Below are 20,675 nucleotides of genomic sequence, written 5' to 3'. Positions count from 1 at the left end.
CTGGTCCTGAGGTTAGAGAGCAATAAATAAACTGCAGTAACAACAATTCTCACTGAATGTAAAACCCAGAAGAAATTCTCAACAACCCGATGGGCTTGGCTCACACTTCAAATTAAGTCTCGCTCCACCACCTTTCAATTTCTGTGCTTGTTGTGGTAATTCGATGACTTTCGGAAGAACGTTCCTGATCCTCTCAGTGACAGCCGTCCTGAAATGCACTCACGAGGTCCATCGCCATTTTGAATACTGAGGCCTCGAGTCTGCTGCAAAGTGGAGCATCATTTTAAGGCAAATTTATCAACATTTCACAAAAGTACCAGGTAACAGTCCTGTTGACAACACCTCCGCATTTTAACAAGCTTTGTCTTTAGCATGGTGGAAAGTGGAAAGTTCAAAGCTCAACGAAGATTAGCAAGTGTGGGTTTTGAACTGGTTAAAACACGTCAACTATTCTCTTAATAAAATTACATTTACCCCCTCCCAATCCATATTTCTATAGTTTTTGTTGTGCAGATTGATCTATCCCCAGTTCTTCATACAAGGGTTTTGTTAAAAAAATAGTCTGAAGAATAGTCTCTGTATTCATCGTCTGCATTCTTCAAAAAAAAAAAAGACTTGCACTTTTTCAACCAGCGTTTACCTCTGATAATGTCTGCATAACCTATAGCTTGAAGTTGATTGCAAAAGCGGTACAATTTTGTTTTCAGAATAGTGGCCTATAACACACAGTATAATTCGGTCTGGTGCTTTTTAATCGAATGCTTTCGGCAATGCCTTTCGGAAAAACACACGCCAGTAAAAGTAGGCTACCGATTCATCATACTTGTAGTGAGTTTTCCCAAGGCTACCCAAATATTAGAGAGCCGCAATGTTATCGTTGAGATATTCATGTGCGTTTCCAATGGAGAAAAGGGTAAACCTGTTAAGTGATACTTCACGTGGTAATTGCTTCCGTTAGAGGTGCGGGCGGTTGACTCCGAGAAATAACTGACCACGCGACCACACTTAAACTTCCGACAGAAGTACCTTACGTTTATGTTGCTGGGTCACATGCAGGTAGGTGCTACAAGGCGTAATACCTTACAATGGTCATAAAGAGCTTTGGGGGAGATTGTGCCTTGTCGGTGTCGAGTCTTGTTTCACCTTCATTTAATACGTTAATATTCACTGCATTCTCTTGTGGAGTTCCTGGGCCTGGGGGGCATGTTCTGACGAAATTGTGAAGAAATGGGCAAGGAATTTCGAACTCCCTACCGAGAAGTTTTGAATTACTGAATTAAAGCTATACATGATGATTGATTATCAAGCGACAGCACATTTCATACAATCACAAATCATTGGTCACTCTTACCAAACTTCTACAGCAGACGCGTGCAGTGATCAATGGGAACAGGTTCGTGGAAAGAATGAAAATGGCCAGGAGTCAATCCAGAAAGTAGAAATCAAATGAAGAATTTAAAAAAAAAGAAAACTAAGAAAAGGCACTGACGAGTGTCGCAGTTACACTTGATTGAGGTTTCTGACGAGTGGATTACGACCAGGTCCATTCCAACTCCAACTGAAGTGTTGTTCAGGGCTTGAGCGCAATAGAGCGTCTTGAAGGCGGATCTTAAATCACACCTTGGGGGCGGGTCAAACGTTTTCGGAGGGGGCAGATATTAGGGGGGTTTCTTTGTGCAACCTTTTGATGTCTGTCGAGGGGTGGGTCCATATTTTTGGCCTCTTTCAATCTTTTCAAGTAATCCCTCGAAATCGCACTTTCCTTTTTATACATGATAGGCCTATGCCTCCAAGGGGAGGGGGCATGTCCCCTTTGCCCTTTACCACAGGATCCGCGTCGCTGGATAGACTTTTTTCCTTACCAGTCGAATTGCCATTATGTTTGCCATTATATTACTTGCTGGTTCCTGACAACTTTCTAGCTCGGAAACTGCCTACTCACCGCACTACTCTCCAGTCACCCTTCCACTCATGGATAATTAAAGTAATCCTATAAACGCCCATGAGTAACATATGGTCAATCGTCCAATTCCTTCCTGTTTCGACGTCAGCCATCAAGTGGTCTTAACTGGGTCTTAATTCACATTAAACCCTCGGGCGTCCTATTGTCTTTCGGTGTTATGACCCTTTTAACAGCTGTATTTTCGTCGGCCTTTACCCCGGAGAACGTTTTGCTTTTTCGCCTATCATGCATTGGCAAGAAAATAATATTCATTGCCACTGCATGACATACTGCCCCCCCTTTTTTTCCTAAGCAAAAGTGCTCCATTAAACTACAATGCCTGGATGTGCGCGCAGAGGCCTACTCCGTCTTGCTAAAGTGAAATCCACTTCAATTTTCCTATAGAGGTTCTGCACAGCAGCCATCTTTCTGGTAACTGCTTTTGTTGCGGAGGGATCTATATAGCGCGAAATTTCCACTCGTGTATCCCAGCAGAACAAAAGCTCTTTCAGAACCTCTACACTTGCCAATTTAAAGAAAAATTTTAATAAAGAGTTCCAAAATGCATGGGTTTTTTAATACATGACTAGAAGAATTCAGGTGTATTTATGAATCTTGAAGCACATTTCACATCATTTTAAGTAAGAACCACCTCCTTCTTCACCTTCCGATTTTATCCTGCAGACATGCAGTGGTCAGTTGGAGAAAAGCAAGTTTTGTAAAGGCTCTCTTTTGCGCCCAAGATGTGGACACTTTGGGGCTTAACCCATATGAATAATAAACCATTCTCATTTCGCTTACAGCTTGTATGGACCTCCAAAAATATCACTTTTTGGTTGGTTTTCGATTTTACGTCAAAGTTGTTCAAAGTGGACATTTGACAAATTATTTTTAATAGGGTTGTATTTTCATTTAGCATTAGGTAGTGCATGGTTATTCTCTGGTATTCTGATAACTACTTAAGATTTTTAACACTTTGCAAATTATTCCTTTTTTTTTACTTGTGCACCGACGACTAACTATAGTTTTAGCAGCCACTTGTAGGAAAAACACGACAGTGACGTCAAAAGAGCAGGCCCTATTAGTGCGCACCGCGTGTTGCACGGACGGTTTCAGCGCCGCGCGGATATGGCGCGGACGAGCAACCGTAATTTACTAAAGTATGCTATCACGAGGCCACCGTAAGGGCTCTTGGTCGAGGGGACCAAAAATTGTGTAGCACTGCTATTTGTGTAGCGCCGCTATGCGGCGCTACACAATCTTTAGAGGGGACATGGTTGTATCCCCAGCAACTTTGGCCAATAAGAGAGGCTGTCGTAATTTGCCTAATGCTCAGTTCACGAGACTGCAACGTGTCATATTTCAATATTAGTTTTATAGGTCGACAGCATTGGACAGAGACTGAATCTAGCATTAGGAGTTTGAGTGAAGGCAATTAGTCATTTGCACACCTAAAGCCTGTACCGGGATTAACGAGCGAAAGAAGCAGTTATGGCAGAAATCACTGGGGTGACGTATTAAAAGCAGACAGTTGGGTTGGTGCTCCATTAGTGTCACCGACTCTGGAACAGAGAGGAGTGCACTCATACTTGATTGCCGGTTGAGTGAGTGTTCCTCACGGACTTCGAAATAAATTGGAAACTATTGCTATGAACTAACAGTAAGTTTTACTGCTTCAAGCAATTCCTGGGTTTCATTTTCTATTCAGAGGCGTTTGATGCAAGATGACCTGAAACAATACTTTTATTTTTGTTTTATTTTTGTTTTAAAAAAGTGGTTACAATAATTTGCATTGTAGAGGCGCAAGTAACGTTCAAAATATATTCCAAGATACTGGAACTTCATACATTTGAATAGGTCAATTTCATCATGCTTTGAGCAATGGATTGTCAGTAGCACAGTGATTGGAGTTCGGTTTAGAACTCCCATCCTCAATGAATGAGAAGAGATTTCCCAGTGTTTTTTTTCTCTCTCTCTCGTAAACTCTCCTTGCCGACAGCGTTAGAGCACAAGCTCGAGAGAGTTTGCCTCCAAGTGAAGAGTGTGGCCAAGTGGCAATGGCTATACTCCTGACTGGCTCTTGAGCAGTTGGGATCCAGCTGCGGGTCGGGTATTGTGTCCTTAGCGACTGATTCGCACACCGACCGTGGGGAGTGGACGTTATTCTCGGCCGTCTTATAAGGAGACCAGAAGCAAGTCTGATGATCCCTATTGACCCGAAACAGACTTGACTTCCAGTTCATCTCGACTTCGTCTCGTCTCCTGCCAGACGCTCCAGAAAAGCTCCCCCGCCAAGGCAGCATCACTGCCGCAGTTCGAACACCGCACCACGTTCACTCACGGCCACATCCCTGCATTCTCTTCCCTATAATAGGCTCAGCATGGATGGTGAGACGTTCTGCCGGCGCGCCGCCGAGATGGCGGACTTCATCACCAAGTACCTGCGTGACATCAAAGAGTACCGGGTGATGCCTGCCGTGTCCCCGGGATACCTGCACCGGCTCCTGCCCAGGGAAGCCCCGTGGAAGCCAGAATCGTGGGAGAGCATCATGAGCGACGTGGAGGATACCATACTACCGGGGGTGAGTTAGCCCGCCAAACTTGTTAATTGTTATAATATGTTTCGCTAAAAAGAAAACTTTCAACCTGGAGATTATTGAAACTTCCTGGATGCGTTAAACTATTCACATGCATGTCAAGTTTCGAAAGACTGCTGGTGCGACAGCCAATGTCTTATGCCAGTGGCAGAAAAATCGCTGCCCTTTCAAGGGTCGATGCTTGTGTACTTCACCTTTCAATCTTCGGGCCAATCGTTAGACCAGCATGAACAGGTTCTCCTGTCAATGTTGGAGGCTTTATTTAAGGACACATTGAACCCTCTTCGGAAATATGGTGACACTGAGGTTTCCTGCAGGCTGTAAATACCCGCGAACGCTCGGTTTAACCTGTTTGACACGGAAAACGAGAGAGCGAAAGTCATCATGAATCAATGAAGATATTAGAAAATATCCGGAAACGAGATACCAGCTTCGAAAGATATAGGGAAATATGCCCTACCCCGTCCCCGTGCCAACCTTCCATTAACTCACTTTGTACAGTACTAGTGTAGCGAAAAGCATAGGTTTGTATCTATTCTCTCTGCTCTCCCAGTAGGAAATCAAACGACTCTCTCGTCAACCACTTCAAAATACAAAATCTCATAGTTCCAGATTTCATATTTTCCCTGTTTCCACCAGATGACCCACTGGCAGCACCCGGGCTTTCACGCCTACTTCCCTGCCGGTAACTCCTACCCATCGATCCTAGCTGACATGCTGTCGGACGGCCTAGGCTGCATCGGGTTCTCGTGGGTGAGTCGATCTCCGATAAATCCCTCTTTCTACCTATTGCAGTGTCGTTCTAAGCCACCCTTAAGTCCGTTTTCCAACCAATGAAAGGAGGAAGGTGTATCAAAATGATCACCTTTGAATTTGTTATAAGGAAAATGAAGTCAGATCTGTGGTGTCTATAAAGAAGTACCAGAAGATTGTACAAACCGTCCAAATCTGGTACAAAATAATTTTTAAAATGAAATTTCAGCTTAAATTAAGAAGTACATTTTCCCACCTTTAGTTATCGTTAATGACTCTCCCGAAAGAACTGTCATTTTACCCAAATTAGACACAAGCGTCAAGAAAGAACTATCGTTGGTTTCCTTTAACTGCTGCTAATCGCACATCATTTAATCAAATCGACACTTCCCCGGTTCCAACTCATTCAACGCTGCGCTGTCCCCAACCGGTACGTTGCCGTTTTCATGAACTGTTTCCGTGCAACTGATTGACACCGCACAAGCCGAACCTGAGGTTCAAAATCACTCGACAGAATGCTAACACGGCCGGCACCGTGAGCACTTCCACGGTTCAAACTCATCAAATGGTGCACTCACCAAACTGACAGTTCCCCGGCGCGGCTCCAACTCAATCAAAATACTGCACATTCCAGGTCTTAACTCACTTGATACATTGCTCGCCAAACCAGCATTTCGAATGCTGGGCCTCAACTTATCCAACATATAGGTCTCACCATAACCAGCACTTCTAACTTATCCAACGCTGTGCAGAACCATGGACGAACTGGCCCTTTTTTCCCCCAGCTGTTCAGAACAAAATTCCAACCGCGTCATGTCTCGGTTATAAGCCCGGTCCCTCCCTACCATATTCCTCACACGATCCCGACCGTGCACCGTCGTCACGGTCCCTCGCCGGACTTCGATTATCTCTAGGAGCGTGCTGATGACTGAATGAAGAGTGTGCTTTGTTCTCTCTACAACGCCGCTTACAGGCTGCTAGTCCGGCCATGACTGAGCTGGAGACCCTGATGGTGGACTGGCTGGGTCGTATGATGGGGCTGCCGAAAGAGATGCTGCCTTACACAGAGGGTGGTACCGGCAGCGGAGTCATGCAGGTAAGCGGGTTTTGAGGAATTTCTCCGACTGTCAGGTCCCTACCCTGACGTCTTTTTTCCATTATTCCGTTTTGCCATGTGATTATACCACTATCAGGATCGGAGAGAGTAAATCGGTCGTCCTGGACCAAGAACTAAGGCTCCAATTAGACCCTTTAACTTGTCCATCAACTTTCAATCTTGAAATAGCCCCATACAAAATAATGCCCAAGAAATTTACTTAAATTTAACGTCAAATCAGCATGTCTTCAACTCTCTTCAGATTTCTTCAACTACTGTTATGTTGTAAAATAGTGTTTTGCATATTATAAATGATATTTAAGGACATCGTGGTGTTAGGTGGAGTTATCTTTTCCCACTTTTTGTCACCGCTTTTCAAGTTATTGGTGTCTTACTCTGTGTTACAGTAGTCGATTTTTGTCTTTTTTACATTTTGCGAAGAAGACTTTTTTTATGTTTTGTTTGTTTTTATACTTTTGCTTTTGGACATTTTGCGAAAAAGGCATTGTTTTGTTATTTTTTTCTGTAGCTGTTTTGAGGAACAGCCCAAACAGCTCTTGTTTTCGTGTATTTTATTTCATTTATTTTTCTTCTTCCTCTTCAAATCCTATTTGGCCCTTACACAATCCCGATTCTCTTCAAACGGCTGAAAATTAATCTCCCGAGGACGTGAATAGAATCATTACGCCCTCATGACGTCATCTGGAATCAGACTACAAACAGTTGAAGTTCTATATTTTATGTGTGCAATCTTTTAAAAATCCATATAAAATCAACCGTGACCTCCTGCAACTTGCTCATTGCGGCAAATGGTGTAATCAATGCAGGGGTTCTCGTGTATGTAAAGTCCGTGACCCTTGCTTCCGGTTGAAACTGGTCAAAACCGGAAGTGCCTTGGTAATAGCTAGATATCAACTTACATTTAACGGTGTTAGTCTAAGGTCAAATAGTGTTCTTCAAATTATGTACCAGTGACGTCATGGTACACTCAAGAGCCCTCTGGCGGCAGGTTGAAAAAAACTCAAAACTATGAAGTTAATGTCTGTTGCGGAGTTTGCGGGAATTGCTTCAAAATTGGTAGATGCAATGATCTCTCTATATATGCATATACACTATATGTTAGGTTTGAATTCGATGGCGTAATCATACCGGAACTATAACAAAGAAAAAAAATTTCAAAAATCTCTTGAAAAATAAACCGGGAAAGATAATTATTATCTGGAATTGTGCATCAGATGACAGAAGAAACAATTCAGTCTACTGCACAGTCCCGGGAGTTTAGCTTGTCTTATTGTCCACACACGAAACCTGCTTATGTAAAAAAAAAACAGCAGTTGTCTCTCGAAAATTTCATGCTCATACAGCAATGTATACATACACTTTGTACTGTGCGTGTACCGTGCTTGTACTCACCGGAGTTCCCTCCCTATTTACATTCAGCGTCGTCATGTACAAGTGAGCGCAGGGCAAACAGATAGACAGGCGGTTTAAACCATGGCCCATTGTCATTGGAATCAGTCTGAATATATTTATAAATAGTAGTAATCATTGTCCTAGAATTCCAACTTGTCACATTTGCTGACACTAATTTTTTTTTTCAAAACATGAGAATTGGAAAACCTTTCTGCACAATTAAAAACCCTGTATTTGAAGAGCCAAGGACACAGCACTCCAATTTAAAGGCCTACACGTATGTTTCCTAAAATAAATCCCATGGCTTCAACAATTTTGATATTCAAAACTTGATTGTTCTTTATGTCTATGATTTTATCCAGCCGGCTTACACTAATAAATCAAAGCATCTGAGTATCTATACCCGTACTCTGAATGTATTTTGCACAGTTTTGTTGAGTAACTCAGCAGTCTGTTCATTGAAATTGGCAGGTATGGTGGGTGATATCAAAATAAAGTTTCCGAACTACAAAATGGCAGTCGGTAAACATGGAAACAACTCAGTGGAGCGTATACATGTACGTGTACTTGAGTCCCCGGCTGGACACAGCGGCACGGTGTACCTAGGAAAACTATGCATGCGAGTTGCCCTTTTCAGTTCATCGCGGTATGGCATTTGGCGAGTATTGTATCATTGGTACAGAGTTGAATGGTTGTTAGGAATGCACCATTTCCAGATGATAATAAAGGACGTTAACGTGGTTCCTGAGGACGAAAACAAATTATGCAGAAAGGTCAGGCAGAGCGACCGTGTTTGTGAGCATATGCAGCAAGGTATGAGACGGAGAGAACCCCCCTGCTTTGTGTTGGTCATTGTCTCGCAGGAATCTGGGGAATTCCTTTCAGACATCTTGGGGGATGTGTTAAGTAACAATAGTCTGGAATGTGTATAGGGATTGGACATGTTGGGGGGGGGTACCCCTCGGTCTCATTTCTTGCTGGGTATATTTGTGAGCCATGGTGCTGACAGCTCGGTTACTTCTCCCAGGTAAAATTTTCCCGTGCGGAAAGTCCAAGTGCGGACAGTGGTCACATTTGGCCATTTGTTTGTTTGTTTGTTTTAATTTTACCATCGGCTCGGTAAAATCCTCTGGGGGAAAAGCAGTGATGTAGTCGAGTACTTTTTGAGAACCAAGTTCTCTACCAAATATTTAACTAGATATGAGGAAACAAAGCTGAAGTACATTGGCATTTGATGGTACATGCATAAAGGTAAGATTACAAAGCAACATAATCACGGTTTGATTAAAATTAACTTTTTAGGAGAAAAGTACTCGGAAAGTACTCGGCCGAGTACTTTCCGAGTACTTTTCTCCTTAAAACTTAAATTTTACACAACTGGGAGTGTCTGAAGTCTAACATTTATTTTGTAATCTTACCTTTGCACATTTACCATCAAATGCCTGTGCACTCTGGCTTTATTCCCTCTTACCCAGTTCAGTATTTTGCGGAGAATGTTGGGACTCGGAAAGTACTCGACTACAACACTGGGGAAAAGTTCAGTGCAGACACGGCTACAGTGTCACAAATTAGGTTCTAAGCTCTGCACCATCAGGGATTACCCACATGGAATTTGGGCGTTAGTTTCCCTAATTCGCCCCCCCCCCACTGCTTTGGTAATAAATTTACGAACCTTACACAAAGTTACTATCTCATACTAGCTCCATATATAATTATAATAACTGAGCTGAGAAAAAGGGGCTACGGCCGATCAGACGACCTTGTGTTTTCATGTTCACTTTCCTATTCCACGGTCGACTGAGCATGATTGGAGTGCAGGCAAACAAAGCGTTTAAGCGTCATCAGTACAGAGAGCTATGGGCCCCAAACACGGGCGCATTAGACCCTGAAATACAGGGTCACATAGCAAGCATGCAGAACCATTGTGCGGTCCACCTGCGGAAATTTTACACGGGGCTGTCCTATCACGTTCGACATTTTGGGAAGGATTTCTAACAAACACCACCCCAAGAAACAGTCATGTCGGATACGCGGATACGGGGTCACGCTTCCATCCACAACAGCCACTTCGTGTCCCCGTATTCGCGTAGACTAATCGGATTAGTCTATACGCAACGCGCGCAGGCTAAGCTATCATGAATGGTGCATGCACTGCGTAAGCAGTAGGCGAGATTCGCCCAACGCCTTCGTCGAGCCTAATGCGTAGGATGATTGGAGAATTTTCAAACATGCGTCATTCTATAAGTTTGTCAAATTCCGCAGAACCCATAGATTTTTTATGCATGATTTTTAACACAATACATGTTTTTATACCGCAGTCATGGTAAGGACATTTTCATTTCAAAGCCGAGAAATGCGAAAATCTTGAAGCCCCATAATCTAGTGCAAACAGACATAGAAAGTCTCGTTATATCTATTCTGATTCCGGCCTTACTTATTTCGTTTACGACTATGATACACGGTAGGGATCTGCGAGTGAGTGCACCCTGGTGTGCATGCTGGCAGCTCGAGCAAAAGCTCTGAAAGAGCTCAAGGAGGTCTACCCAGATGAGGAAGACTGCGTACTCCTCTCCAAACTCGTGGCTTACTTTTCCGAAGAGGTGAGACAATAATTCTGGAGACACTAAAATCAAACAAGGGTAGCCAGCTAGGTGGACTGTTAAGCTGCTGATGGTAAGCATTTCATTGGCTTTCGTGAGCAGCTCGAGCCCCCCTCTAGTTTCAACCTCGTATGTCGTATTTAAAATTTGTACTATGCTAGCTCGGGCGCAGTTTTCGAGTATGCAGCCTTCATCGGTTCTATCTACCTTTATTTTTTTAAGTATCTGAGCTTCAAAGTCTACACCCGGACCTTCTGTCATCTTCTGTCTCCTGTCATCTTGTCCTCGTTTCTTGATGCAATAAAATACAAAGCCCTCATTGAATACCGTCTATACCCTTATCGACGTTTTTCTTCTGTGATGTTTCTGTAAAGTTTCTGGGCTTTTTCAACCTACACAAAGACGTCCAAACTTCTGGTATCATTTTGCCCTCATTTCTTGGCACAACATAAAATGTTTAACAGAAGGCATGATGGGCCGATTTAAATAGCAACGACACTTTCGTGAGGTGAGATCTAGGTAAATAATCGTGGTCCCGTTGTCTCCCTCGATATTAGGCCCACTCCTCGGTCGAAAAGGCCGCCAACATCGCCTTCGTGAAGAAGCGCAAACTCCTGACGGACGACCATTATGCTTTCCGAGGGGAAACACTGCGGAAAGCGATACAGGTACGGAGCTTCGGAGGAGTCTGGGTCAGACACACTTACCAAGCTGAATCCCTCGACTTTTCCAAGACGTTATCTGCTGTAGTCCTACAAAATGATGGAATTTTGGTCAGGTATTTTATTGCTTGTGGATACGTTTAGATTTCTGCTTTTGTTCGTTTCTTTATTAGATTGATGTGGAGAAAGGTCTCGTGCCGTTCTTTGTAAGTAGTAATTCTTTGTTGTCTCCATCTTTGAAAATGATTTCTTTTTTTTTAAGTATAGCTGCAATGAATTTTTCTTAGACACAACTTTTCGGCAACTTTGTACTCTTCTCCAATGCATGAAAACGATTTTATTCCTTCTTGGTTAAATGCAGTGAAAAGTGCTCTTTTTAAAACACTTTTTGGACAACTGAGCGCGGCGTTGCTGTGACGTCATCCGGGAAGACGAAAGTCAGTGAAGAGCGTTTTCTGCTGAAGTCATGAACCCAGAATATACTTTGTCAAAGCATTCTTGAGAAGGGGATTGATACTTGCTCATTGCTTTCCACATAGCTTAAAAGCAAAGAAGAGAAAATTCAGTTCAGCAAAGACTGCAAAACTGCAGGACTTTTGTGTTTTAATCACTGTAACACTGAGGCCTTCTTCCTGGAATGACATCACAGTTTTGCTCGTGAATATGGAATATTCATGAATATTTTTTAGCATAAAAGCCAAAAGGCAGTAAAGCACTCGTGAAAATAGTGGAACAAATTTTGGAAATACTGTTAACTGAGACATAAAGGTCGGGTGCGTTTTGAAAGTTGGTTAATTGGTTTCAAATTGAAACAAATTGATTACAGCTATACCCTTTTAGCGGTCAGGGAGACGTTGGTTGTTTAACATTACGGCATTGATGCAACTTGTGAGTTGAAGGGGGGGGTTATAGGGGAAATCTCTTTCCCTTGAAAAGCAACCCTCACCAGCTCAGTAGTGCATGCAGTGGGGACAAAAAAGGTATTTCTCCGCCCTTGTTATTACACGTTCTGTGGTGATGAGGATGGAATGCGGAGGGATATAACGGACAGTTTCGCAGATAGGATGACTATTGGGTGTGAAAGCGTTTAATTTGATAGACATTTGGATGAATGGTAAAAGCTTGGAAAGAGATTATTACGATGGGCCTATTAAAATGTATACGTTTTCAAAACGGGTCAGGGGTACCCTGCATAACAGGAAATAATGCTGATAATCACCCCACTGTAATTATTTTAGGTCTGATTATGCAAGTAATTTCATAAATCTTGTGATGGCCATAGGATTTTTACATATTGGTACTGCCATGGACAACTATTTATGTTGGCCCTGGTCACCACTTTCTGCCTCTATGGTTTATTTGGGCCTCTTGCAATGCATGTGCATCAGTCACACCTGCTCATTCAGGGCGATCAATGCATGGGATGTATACTACACATGTACCAAGTGAGTGACGGCTTCTCTGTTCATTATATATCGATCTTATCATCCATAAATCGCTGTCACAGTTAGTTATTTGGTGTTTGTCAACCGTTCACGAGGAAGTCGTGCACCACGGCTCGACTGAGGGTCGTATAGGCCTAATGCGGGCACAATTTATACCGCCAACACCGTAAAAACTAACTTGATTGTAATTAGCTTAAAGGCCGGTTTCGCGCCAATAATGAACCGACCTTAAGACTGACAGAGTTGAGCAAATAACCGAAAAAGCATGTTGGGCGTGAACCGAGATCTATCTTTAATAACAACCGGCAGCACAATTAAGAATCCGTGCGGATAGTTTTGTATAATTCTTCATTGTATTTTGTTCATTGCAACCCCGGATCTGGTCTTGTCCTACCGTGTTCTTTCAAACAAAGCACCACATCTGTCTTCAAATTCTCATCTTCGTCGTTTTTCCTCCCTACCTGAACCTCAACAGGTCTGTGCTACTATAGGTACAACAGGCGTGTGCGCGTGCGATGATGTGGAGGGACTGGGCCGTGTGTGCTCCGAGAGAAACCTGTGGCTGCATGTGGACGGCGCCTACGGCGGCAACGCCCTCATCTGCCCGGAGTTTCGGTACCTCCTGCGTGGTTTCCAGGTATACAGCCCAGGCTGGAAAAATCGGACCAGCCGTTGAACAGATGGCTGAAATGGAACATGGAATTTTGTACAATACCGCGTCCACGTCATGCATGATCAGTGGACGAATTCTCACTTTATTGTCTATTCACCATCACGTGATAGTCCCCATTCTTACCATTTACCTGGCGCACACGAAAGGGTCTCGCGAAGTGGCGTACTCGTAAAATCTGTGCCGTTGACAGGGCGCGGCGGTGGATGACTTATATTAAAGTCAAAAGCTTGCCTGAAATTAAAAAGCGGGGGGGGGGTTACTGGGCACTGCTCGGAACCAGGTGGCGCTGTTCATGATACAGATGTGCATGTTATTAGATCTAGGACCGTGCATAGGGCCTTATTACATCTATCAACATTGCATCAAATCGACGTATTTGTGTTTTTGTGCTCTTCAGCCATTTCCGGTACTATTGAAAACGTTCTGGTTGTTGGGAGCTAGAAAAAAATTCTTCAAAATCTGCCTTTTTATTCTCACCACTAAGAAGTGGGAGATAATTCAATAGCCCACCCCCCAGTCAAAACGTGAAGTGATCTTATACCGCCCCCTCCCAATCCATGGGGTCAACTCCCCTGGTGATACAAAAGTCAAATTCGTAAGCATATATTGAACTTTGTAAAACAATTACGCCTATCAGGACTACTCTCTATTGTGAAAAAAAGGGAAGTCTGAATTCATACTGTATGTTGGTTATGTGGCTTTTTTCTTTTCTTTACTTTGGTTCCTATAGTATGTGACGTCATTTAATTTCAACCCAAACAAATGGATGATGGTGAACTTCGACTGTTCAGTGATGTGGTACGGTTGTGTTTCATGTTTGCTCGTTTGTTTGTCACTCGTGGGAAGGTAGAGAAAGTTACAGCTGTTCGTCCCTTGTGAAAGTTTACCAGTCGTTCATACCACTGCGCTATGCCGCACAGGGCCTTCGTTTTCATTTTGCCAGAGAAGAAAAGTCTAGTTTTCGTAATTTCTACTGATTGTTGGATTCTAGTTTCACTCTTGGTAAAATGTCTCCTGTGTTTACTTTTGACCACCAGTCATCTGTCAGATTTTATTTGCAAATAATAATGTTGTTCACTGAGCTTGTTAAAATTGGCGAATGCATAAAGACTGATTGACTGAGAAAGCAATGAATAAATGAGAATTGTAATGTTGAAATGTATCTGAGTTCTACTTGTAAGATTGATTCTGCACATTTATAATTTGTCTCAATTTTTTTCAAGGGTGCGAGACAAGCATGCACTGACGAATGCACTGACCGTCAACCCGGTTTATCTCCAGCACGACAACGAAGCTCATTCGATCGACTACAGGGTATGAAGGCCTATTAAGTACTGTCATCGTTGTCATGATCGCTGTCTTTGTCATTTGACATTCTCCTCGCCAATCCTCATAATTCCTGTAATGATAGGCATTACTCCCCTCGGGTTCATTGTCAACTCCAATGCGGTCATCAAAATGACAATCTTTCCAATTTTCAGCATCATCAGCATGACCGTCTCTAATCTGCCACCAATTTCGACACTGTCCCCGTCATATTAATGATCTCCACTTTATCCGTGACATCGGTGCCTTTGTCTTTGTCGCTACCGTAAACATAAACCCTAAAGCCATCACCAACTCCATCATTTTGATTTTGTCACCATTTTCTCACCATTGTCACCAACGTCATCGTCACAACTGCTAACCCAGCCGACATAATCGGTATCGACACCACAATGTGTAACTACAGTCAAGCTTGTCACGGGTCTTATTGAGTATTTCGATCAAAGTCGGCTTGACTGGTATCTGTCCTCCCCTTCTACAGAACTGGACCATTCCCCTGAGTCGTCGCTTCCGCTCTCTCAAGCTCTGGTTTGTCATCAGGACTTACGGCGTGGAAGGGCTGCAGCGTTACATTCGATCGGTAGGCCGAAGCGAGACGTATTGGAAACAAGTCTAGTACATTATACACCATTCTCCTTCGTTCGTAGTATCTGTTTGCGCGTGAAGGCCGGTTCATACTTCAGAAGAACGTGACTGCGGCGCGAATTTGACGTCACGAAAGATTTGCGGCAGAATTTCGCTGGAGTTGAAATGCGTTGAACTTTTGCCCACCCTAATTCGCATTATTTGGCGTTCGCTTTCGCGCCAAGTATGAGCCGTCCTTCGCTCAGAGAACGCGCACCACATCACATAAAAGAAAACTTCTCGACGAAAAGATGCATGCAAGTTACTTACTGTCACTTTGTCTGTGCGGTTGATAGCACGTGGTCATGGCCAAACGGTTCGAGACTCTGGTGCAGCAAGATGACAGATTTGAGGTGCTGGGTGACGTAATTTTCGGGCTGGTTTGCTTTCGGCTCAAGGTATGTAAAACATCAAAAAAGAGGAGCTCGCAACAATGCACATTTTAAGGAGACTTCTTCACTTGCTGTCTTCAGGCAAACCTTTTGCCTCCGACGGTTTCATGGATCGTGAACGTATAGCTGGTGGTTCTCGTTACAGACGGGGAAGAAAATCGATTTAGGTGTGAATTTTTGTGACCTGGGGGTGAATATACTGAGAAAAATTACCCTAACATTGTGGTTCTATTTGATATGCTTCAGTCACTGTGAGTTTCACGAATCTGAAAAATAGTTGGAAGTCACAGTAACCAACTTTCGCTTCCCTGTATAGGGTCAGAACAACCTGACGGAGACACTACTGCGCCGGATCAACCAGTCCGGCAAAGCCCACATGGTTCCCACTTCCCTCCGCGGCAAGTTCGTCATCCGGTTCGCCGTCTGCCACCCGGACCCGACGGAGGAGCACATCGATCAGACGTGGGCTGTGGTCACCGACCACGCCGAGCGCGTGCTCTTCACCAGCGAGGTGGCCGTGGAGAAGTTCCGGCGGCTCCTCACCAAGTACAAGGAGAACAAGGGAAGGCGCTCCACACGAATCTTAGGGGAACTCAAGAAGAACGTCCGTGAACCTGTGCAGGTGCATGCCAAAAGAAAGTTCAAACTCTAATGTTTGCTTATTCTGTCTATGCGCTGGTGGACCGAACCACTAACAAGCACACTAGAGTCAGTACTCATTATCAGAGATTTTACAGTACAGTCTGAATGTTACATTCAGAAACAACATTCAAGTAAGGTAATTATAAACTATTATACGTGGGTCTACATGGATAGGAGGACCCCGCCCCCTCCATGTCACAAAATCGGGAAGGAAAGAACCAGGGAATGAAACGAAACTATAAGAGAAGAGATTTGTCTGTGGAAAAAAGTAGAATTGACTCCACTCTACTGGTCATGATTTGTTGGGCCCCGTCCGGAACGTGTCTCAAGAGCTACGGCTACGCCTACTGTCAATGTATTCTTGCGTGTTTCAAATGGGCGAAGACGTAGGCCAATCTCTGAACAACAGATTCCGATGCAAGAGTGCTTTGCCTGCCCCCCCCCCTTTCACGAAAGAAGGACACCCCTTTCCCAGCAACGCCCACGGACGTTCACTGCCACCTTGAGGTGCTAGGGGAGAAGGCACTTTTGATTTGCCACGGTACACCAGAGCGAACTAGGCCGTGAGGGTTCGAATGCTGAAACAAGACAGGACATTTCGTAGCCTGGCAACGACTTCTCTTTGAGGCAGGACATGATTTTTACTCCGTGCTTAGATGTGACACAGTGCAGGCCTTGCGACCCAATTTTGTCCTTTTTAGTCTAGTCCATTGGTGAGAGAATACACATGCGCAAAACAATGCTAAATCCATAAGAAGTTAAACGTTAAGTTCGGTTATGAGTGTCTTATCAATTTTTCACGGAGGTCTTGCATGTCTAGCCCGCACAAAGTTGCTTTTCTTTATATTACAGCAAGTTGTTCATACAAAAAAAAACTATACCTATTTAAGATTTATTTACACTGGGTTTGGCTTAATTTTTAATCATATTATTTCTGTATGAGATTATTTCTAATATGGGGGACTAAAACCTTTTACGACGGTACACCCGACACACAGAGCTAACGTAAACTTGGAAGGCCAGACCTAGCACACGGACAGAGTGTGAGAAGGTGACCAACTTGTAAAAGGTCAAGTACAAGCAAAACGAGCTTTTCTTTAAAGCTTTTTGTTAATTAAATAACAAGAGGGAGAACATGCCCGGTAACATACGTGTAAAGTGGTGATTGACTTGTAAACCTCGAGGTACTTATACCAGCTCAGGGTTTATCTGAGGTTACATGAAAGGGAGCATTCCTGGTAGCACATTGTGTGAGGGGGTGGCCAATTTGTAAACTACTTAGTACATGTACCTACTAGCTCAGGGTTCAGTTGAGGTTACAAGTGGGGAGCATTCCTGGTAGCACATTGTATGAAGGGATCGATGATCAACTTGTAAACCTCTTAGTACATGTACCTACTAGCTCAGGGTTCAGCTGAGGTTACATGCGGGGAGCATTCCTGTCAGCATATTGTGTGAGGGGATAACCAACTTGTAAACCTCTGGGTACCTACTACCTCAGGGTTCAGCTGGAGTCACACGATGAGGAGCATTACTGGTAACACATTGTGTGAGGGGATCAATGACAAACATATAAAATCTTAGTACCTTCTAATGGTTCAGCTGAGGTCACAAGACGGATAGCATCCCTGGTAGGACACTGTGTAAAGGGTTGACCAGCTGAGCCGTTTACTATAACTGTATTCAGTAGCCCAGAACTCTGTTAAGTTCAAAATGGGAAAAAAATGGTCCGTGTTGAATTCCTCCATGGTTCGATTCACTACGCTTTGGGGCTTATCTCTGTCACTTTGAGGACCTCCCCTCATAACAGGCTCGAGTGTGGGGTTTGGATCAACAAGTGACGTACCGAGATGACTGGCGACAAGGGTGAGGGGCTGTGTCCCTATCACCCAACGAAAATTCGGCCGAACCCCCAACCTTTTTGTTGTTGTGTCGACATACCTTATTTAGCCAATAGTGGTATCATAATTAAGAGCTGGAGTATCTCACGGGCCAAAAATTCAGTTGTTACCCACTTAATCGCTTTGAAACTTGACATGGGTAGTTTCAATTTAATCCAACACGGCGTGTTGTTCTTTATGGTCTTTATATTTGAAGCTTCACAGCCTAACGTGTGTACGCCAACGTGCCTTCAGCACGCCAAAGGAAAAAGGTTTTGATTGACCTGTCTCGAAATAAGTGTTTCGCGAGAATGGTAGCCTATGTCTAATTTTCACAGAATTAATGTCAAAAATTAGTGTAAAACTTTACCCCCAAAAAATAATTCGGAAGACACTGTGTAGGGAATGGATACACCGCAATATTGCACGGTATAGTTCTTTAGTTCCAAGTGGAAACCTCCTTTGTGCTCACGCTGCATGTTTTCTGGCCTGCAAGATGGCAACCATGCAAACCCTCTATACTGGAGAAAATGTAATGTTGCGGTGGATTCACCCCAAGCTATTTTAAGGTTAAAACTGCATGGCACATACCTTTGCTGAAACCTGAAAAAAAATCAGCAAAAGAAGGTTTTACCAGTGGAAATTTTCTGTTGGGAAGTGTATTGTTTGTGAATACTTCTAATTTAAATTTAAAAGCTGATGAATATACCCAGCAATTGAAACTAATAGCCCTTAAACTCGGTGGCATTGGCACGCTGTAATCAGCACATTGTCCACCAGATTTATCATTTAAACTTAATTAAATAAAAAATTTAGGTTTTATTGGAAACTATATAGCCAGTGTGGTCCTGTGCTTTCAGGGTGATAATGGATAAAGTCATGGCATCTTTAGGGTTGTTTTATTATAAAGTGGGCTTCAACGATTATGATAATACAACGTTTATTTACGGGAATAGGCTTCGAGGTGACCATAGCCAATAATTAACGAGAGCATCTTTATCTGCCAGTGGTCGTTTTGGTTTGATGTTTAAATCCTTAACCTTAATCCTTAATCCTTAACCATTTCGCCAATAGTAACCAGTTTTTCTCAAGTATCGGCGCCGTCTAACAGCTGCTTGTTATTTTCAAGTTTAAGACTTTTTTCTTTTCTTTGTAAATTTATTTTAGAAACAATTTCAATCATTTGACATTTTATTATTTAAATATATTTTATTGAACTGTTATATTATATAAAAGCAAAGCGTTAAATGTGTCTTGATGTTTTCTTTCTTAAAAATTAGTTCCCTAGCCCTATACTCAGTTACCCGAAAGGTATAATTGCTCTCAAAACAGCCATCGCAGAATTTTATTCAAGATAGTGGCGCCCACGGTTTACGCGTGGTGTGGCAAGCTACAACTCGGATGACGATCCCAATTTCAGCTTTAAGCCAAGGCCTTGCACTGTGGTGGAAACCCTAGAGCTGCTTCCCACAAGCCTGCTGCGTTTGTTTTACCGAAATTGACCCAGGTAATCCAAAGTTACAGAGCGTTAAGAAGTATCCACTTCGGAACAAGTTGTTGCCTCGCAACCAAATTCGCAGAAATCACTTTAGGAAAATTTGCTTAAATCGTTATTTACAAACCACATTGAAAACAGAGGTTTGCCCCTGATAAATTTCACTGTGTGTTAAAATGCATTTGAAATTCACTATAAATTTTGAAATAAAGAAGCTAGTAACTATGATGAAGTCAAGCTAAACTCAAAATTGTTTACGTGAGTCTTGAATATTCCAGTCTACAGAACTGAATCGCTGCACACCAGATGGGAATTACAAATCTCGAGTCAGTCTTGATAATTACAAGATGCAATGACTGATAAGGACAGACATCACTCTGTCTCTCTTGGGAACATGTGTGGCCCTTGATAGAGGGCTTTTTTTCCATTTTGACGACTGCTTGTATCGATCGACTGCAACTGCTGTTGCTTACTTGAATGGCAAGTGATAATTCTTCACTCAGACTACCACTGATGTTTCTTGCTGGAACTGGTGCTGATGTTTCCTGCATTTGCTTGCGTTGGCCAACCCAAAGTCATTAATCATTTAAGTTCCTTTCTAATAAATTAAGAAAAGTCAACCCACATACATCTTGCTGATTGTTTGTACCTTGTTGAATTGTGAATTGTTAAGACAAAAAAATCCCGGGGAGTGTCAAAATCAAAAATAATTTGGAAGCTTCATGTCCACGAAAGGTTATCACTGATTTGGATCAAGGTCATTCAGCAGTAAATCTTGTGCTTAAGTACCTTGTGGAGTGGGTTTCACAGATTTCCCACGAACTATTCTTCAATGAAAGTAGCAATTGTGGGAATAAAGCAACAAGTGAAACTCCAGTTCCATTCCTATTACTATACTAGTACATGTATTTAAAAGCATAGTAAAAGCATATGATTTATGTTCTCCATAACCAAGAAGCATCGGCCAAGACAATTCACCTGTCCTTTCCCTTCAGAAAAAGGAAGTGATGCACACACTTCCCCACTACATATAACAGAAAGTACTATATAAACTACAAGAAACAAATAAATGTACTGTGCAACTTAAACTGGAACTATACAAACTTTGCAAAAACAACTTAATTAAGAAAAACAT

The 20,675-nt window shown here is 42.9% G+C and overlaps 1 protein-coding gene across 1 annotated transcript; it reads left to right on the top strand.

Moving 5' to 3' along the window:
- Positions 1-3,238: 3,238 nt before the first annotated feature.
- Positions 3,239-19,293, top strand: LOC110986576 (aromatic-L-amino-acid decarboxylase-like). The gene is made up of 13 exons (XM_022248544.2): positions 3,239-3,602; positions 4,317-4,524; positions 5,179-5,292; positions 6,266-6,388; positions 10,267-10,401; positions 10,959-11,069; positions 11,237-11,269; positions 12,984-13,145; positions 13,912-13,979; positions 14,405-14,495; positions 14,989-15,087; positions 15,428-15,529; positions 15,840-19,293. The coding sequence occupies exons 2-13, from the start codon at positions 4,324-4,326 to the stop codon at positions 16,173-16,175; spliced, it is 1,575 nt and encodes a 524-aa protein (XP_022104236.1). The 5' UTR covers positions 3,239-3,602; positions 4,317-4,323; the 3' UTR covers positions 16,176-19,293.
- Positions 19,294-20,675: the final 1,382 nt, after the last annotated feature.

This window comes from Acanthaster planci, linkage group LG16 (assembly GCF_054643075.1).
Source record: "Acanthaster planci isolate LZ-2023a linkage group LG16, COTS_SCS, whole genome shotgun sequence".
In the NCBI taxonomy this organism is placed as follows: domain Eukaryota; kingdom Metazoa; phylum Echinodermata; class Asteroidea; order Valvatida; family Acanthasteridae; genus Acanthaster; species Acanthaster planci.
The sequence above is the reverse complement of the archived record's forward strand: the minus strand, read 5'-3'. Positions and strand labels throughout refer to the sequence as shown.

What these genes read in the sequence shown, in the direction of transcription:
- LOC110986576 (XM_022248544.2), top strand. Translation starts at nt 4,324, where the DNA reads ATGGATGGTGAGACGTTCTGCCGGCGCGCCGCCGAGATGGCGGACTTC. An exon ending in ACCTCCTGCGTGGTTTCCAG is followed by an intron (nt 13,146 to 13,911) that starts GTATACAGCCCA and finishes TGGTTCCTATAG; the next exon opens with TATGTGACGTCATTTAATTT. An exon ending in CTCATTCGATCGACTACAGG is followed by an intron (nt 14,496 to 14,988) that starts GTATGAAGGCCT and finishes CCCCTTCTACAG; the next exon opens with AACTGGACCATTCCCCTGAG.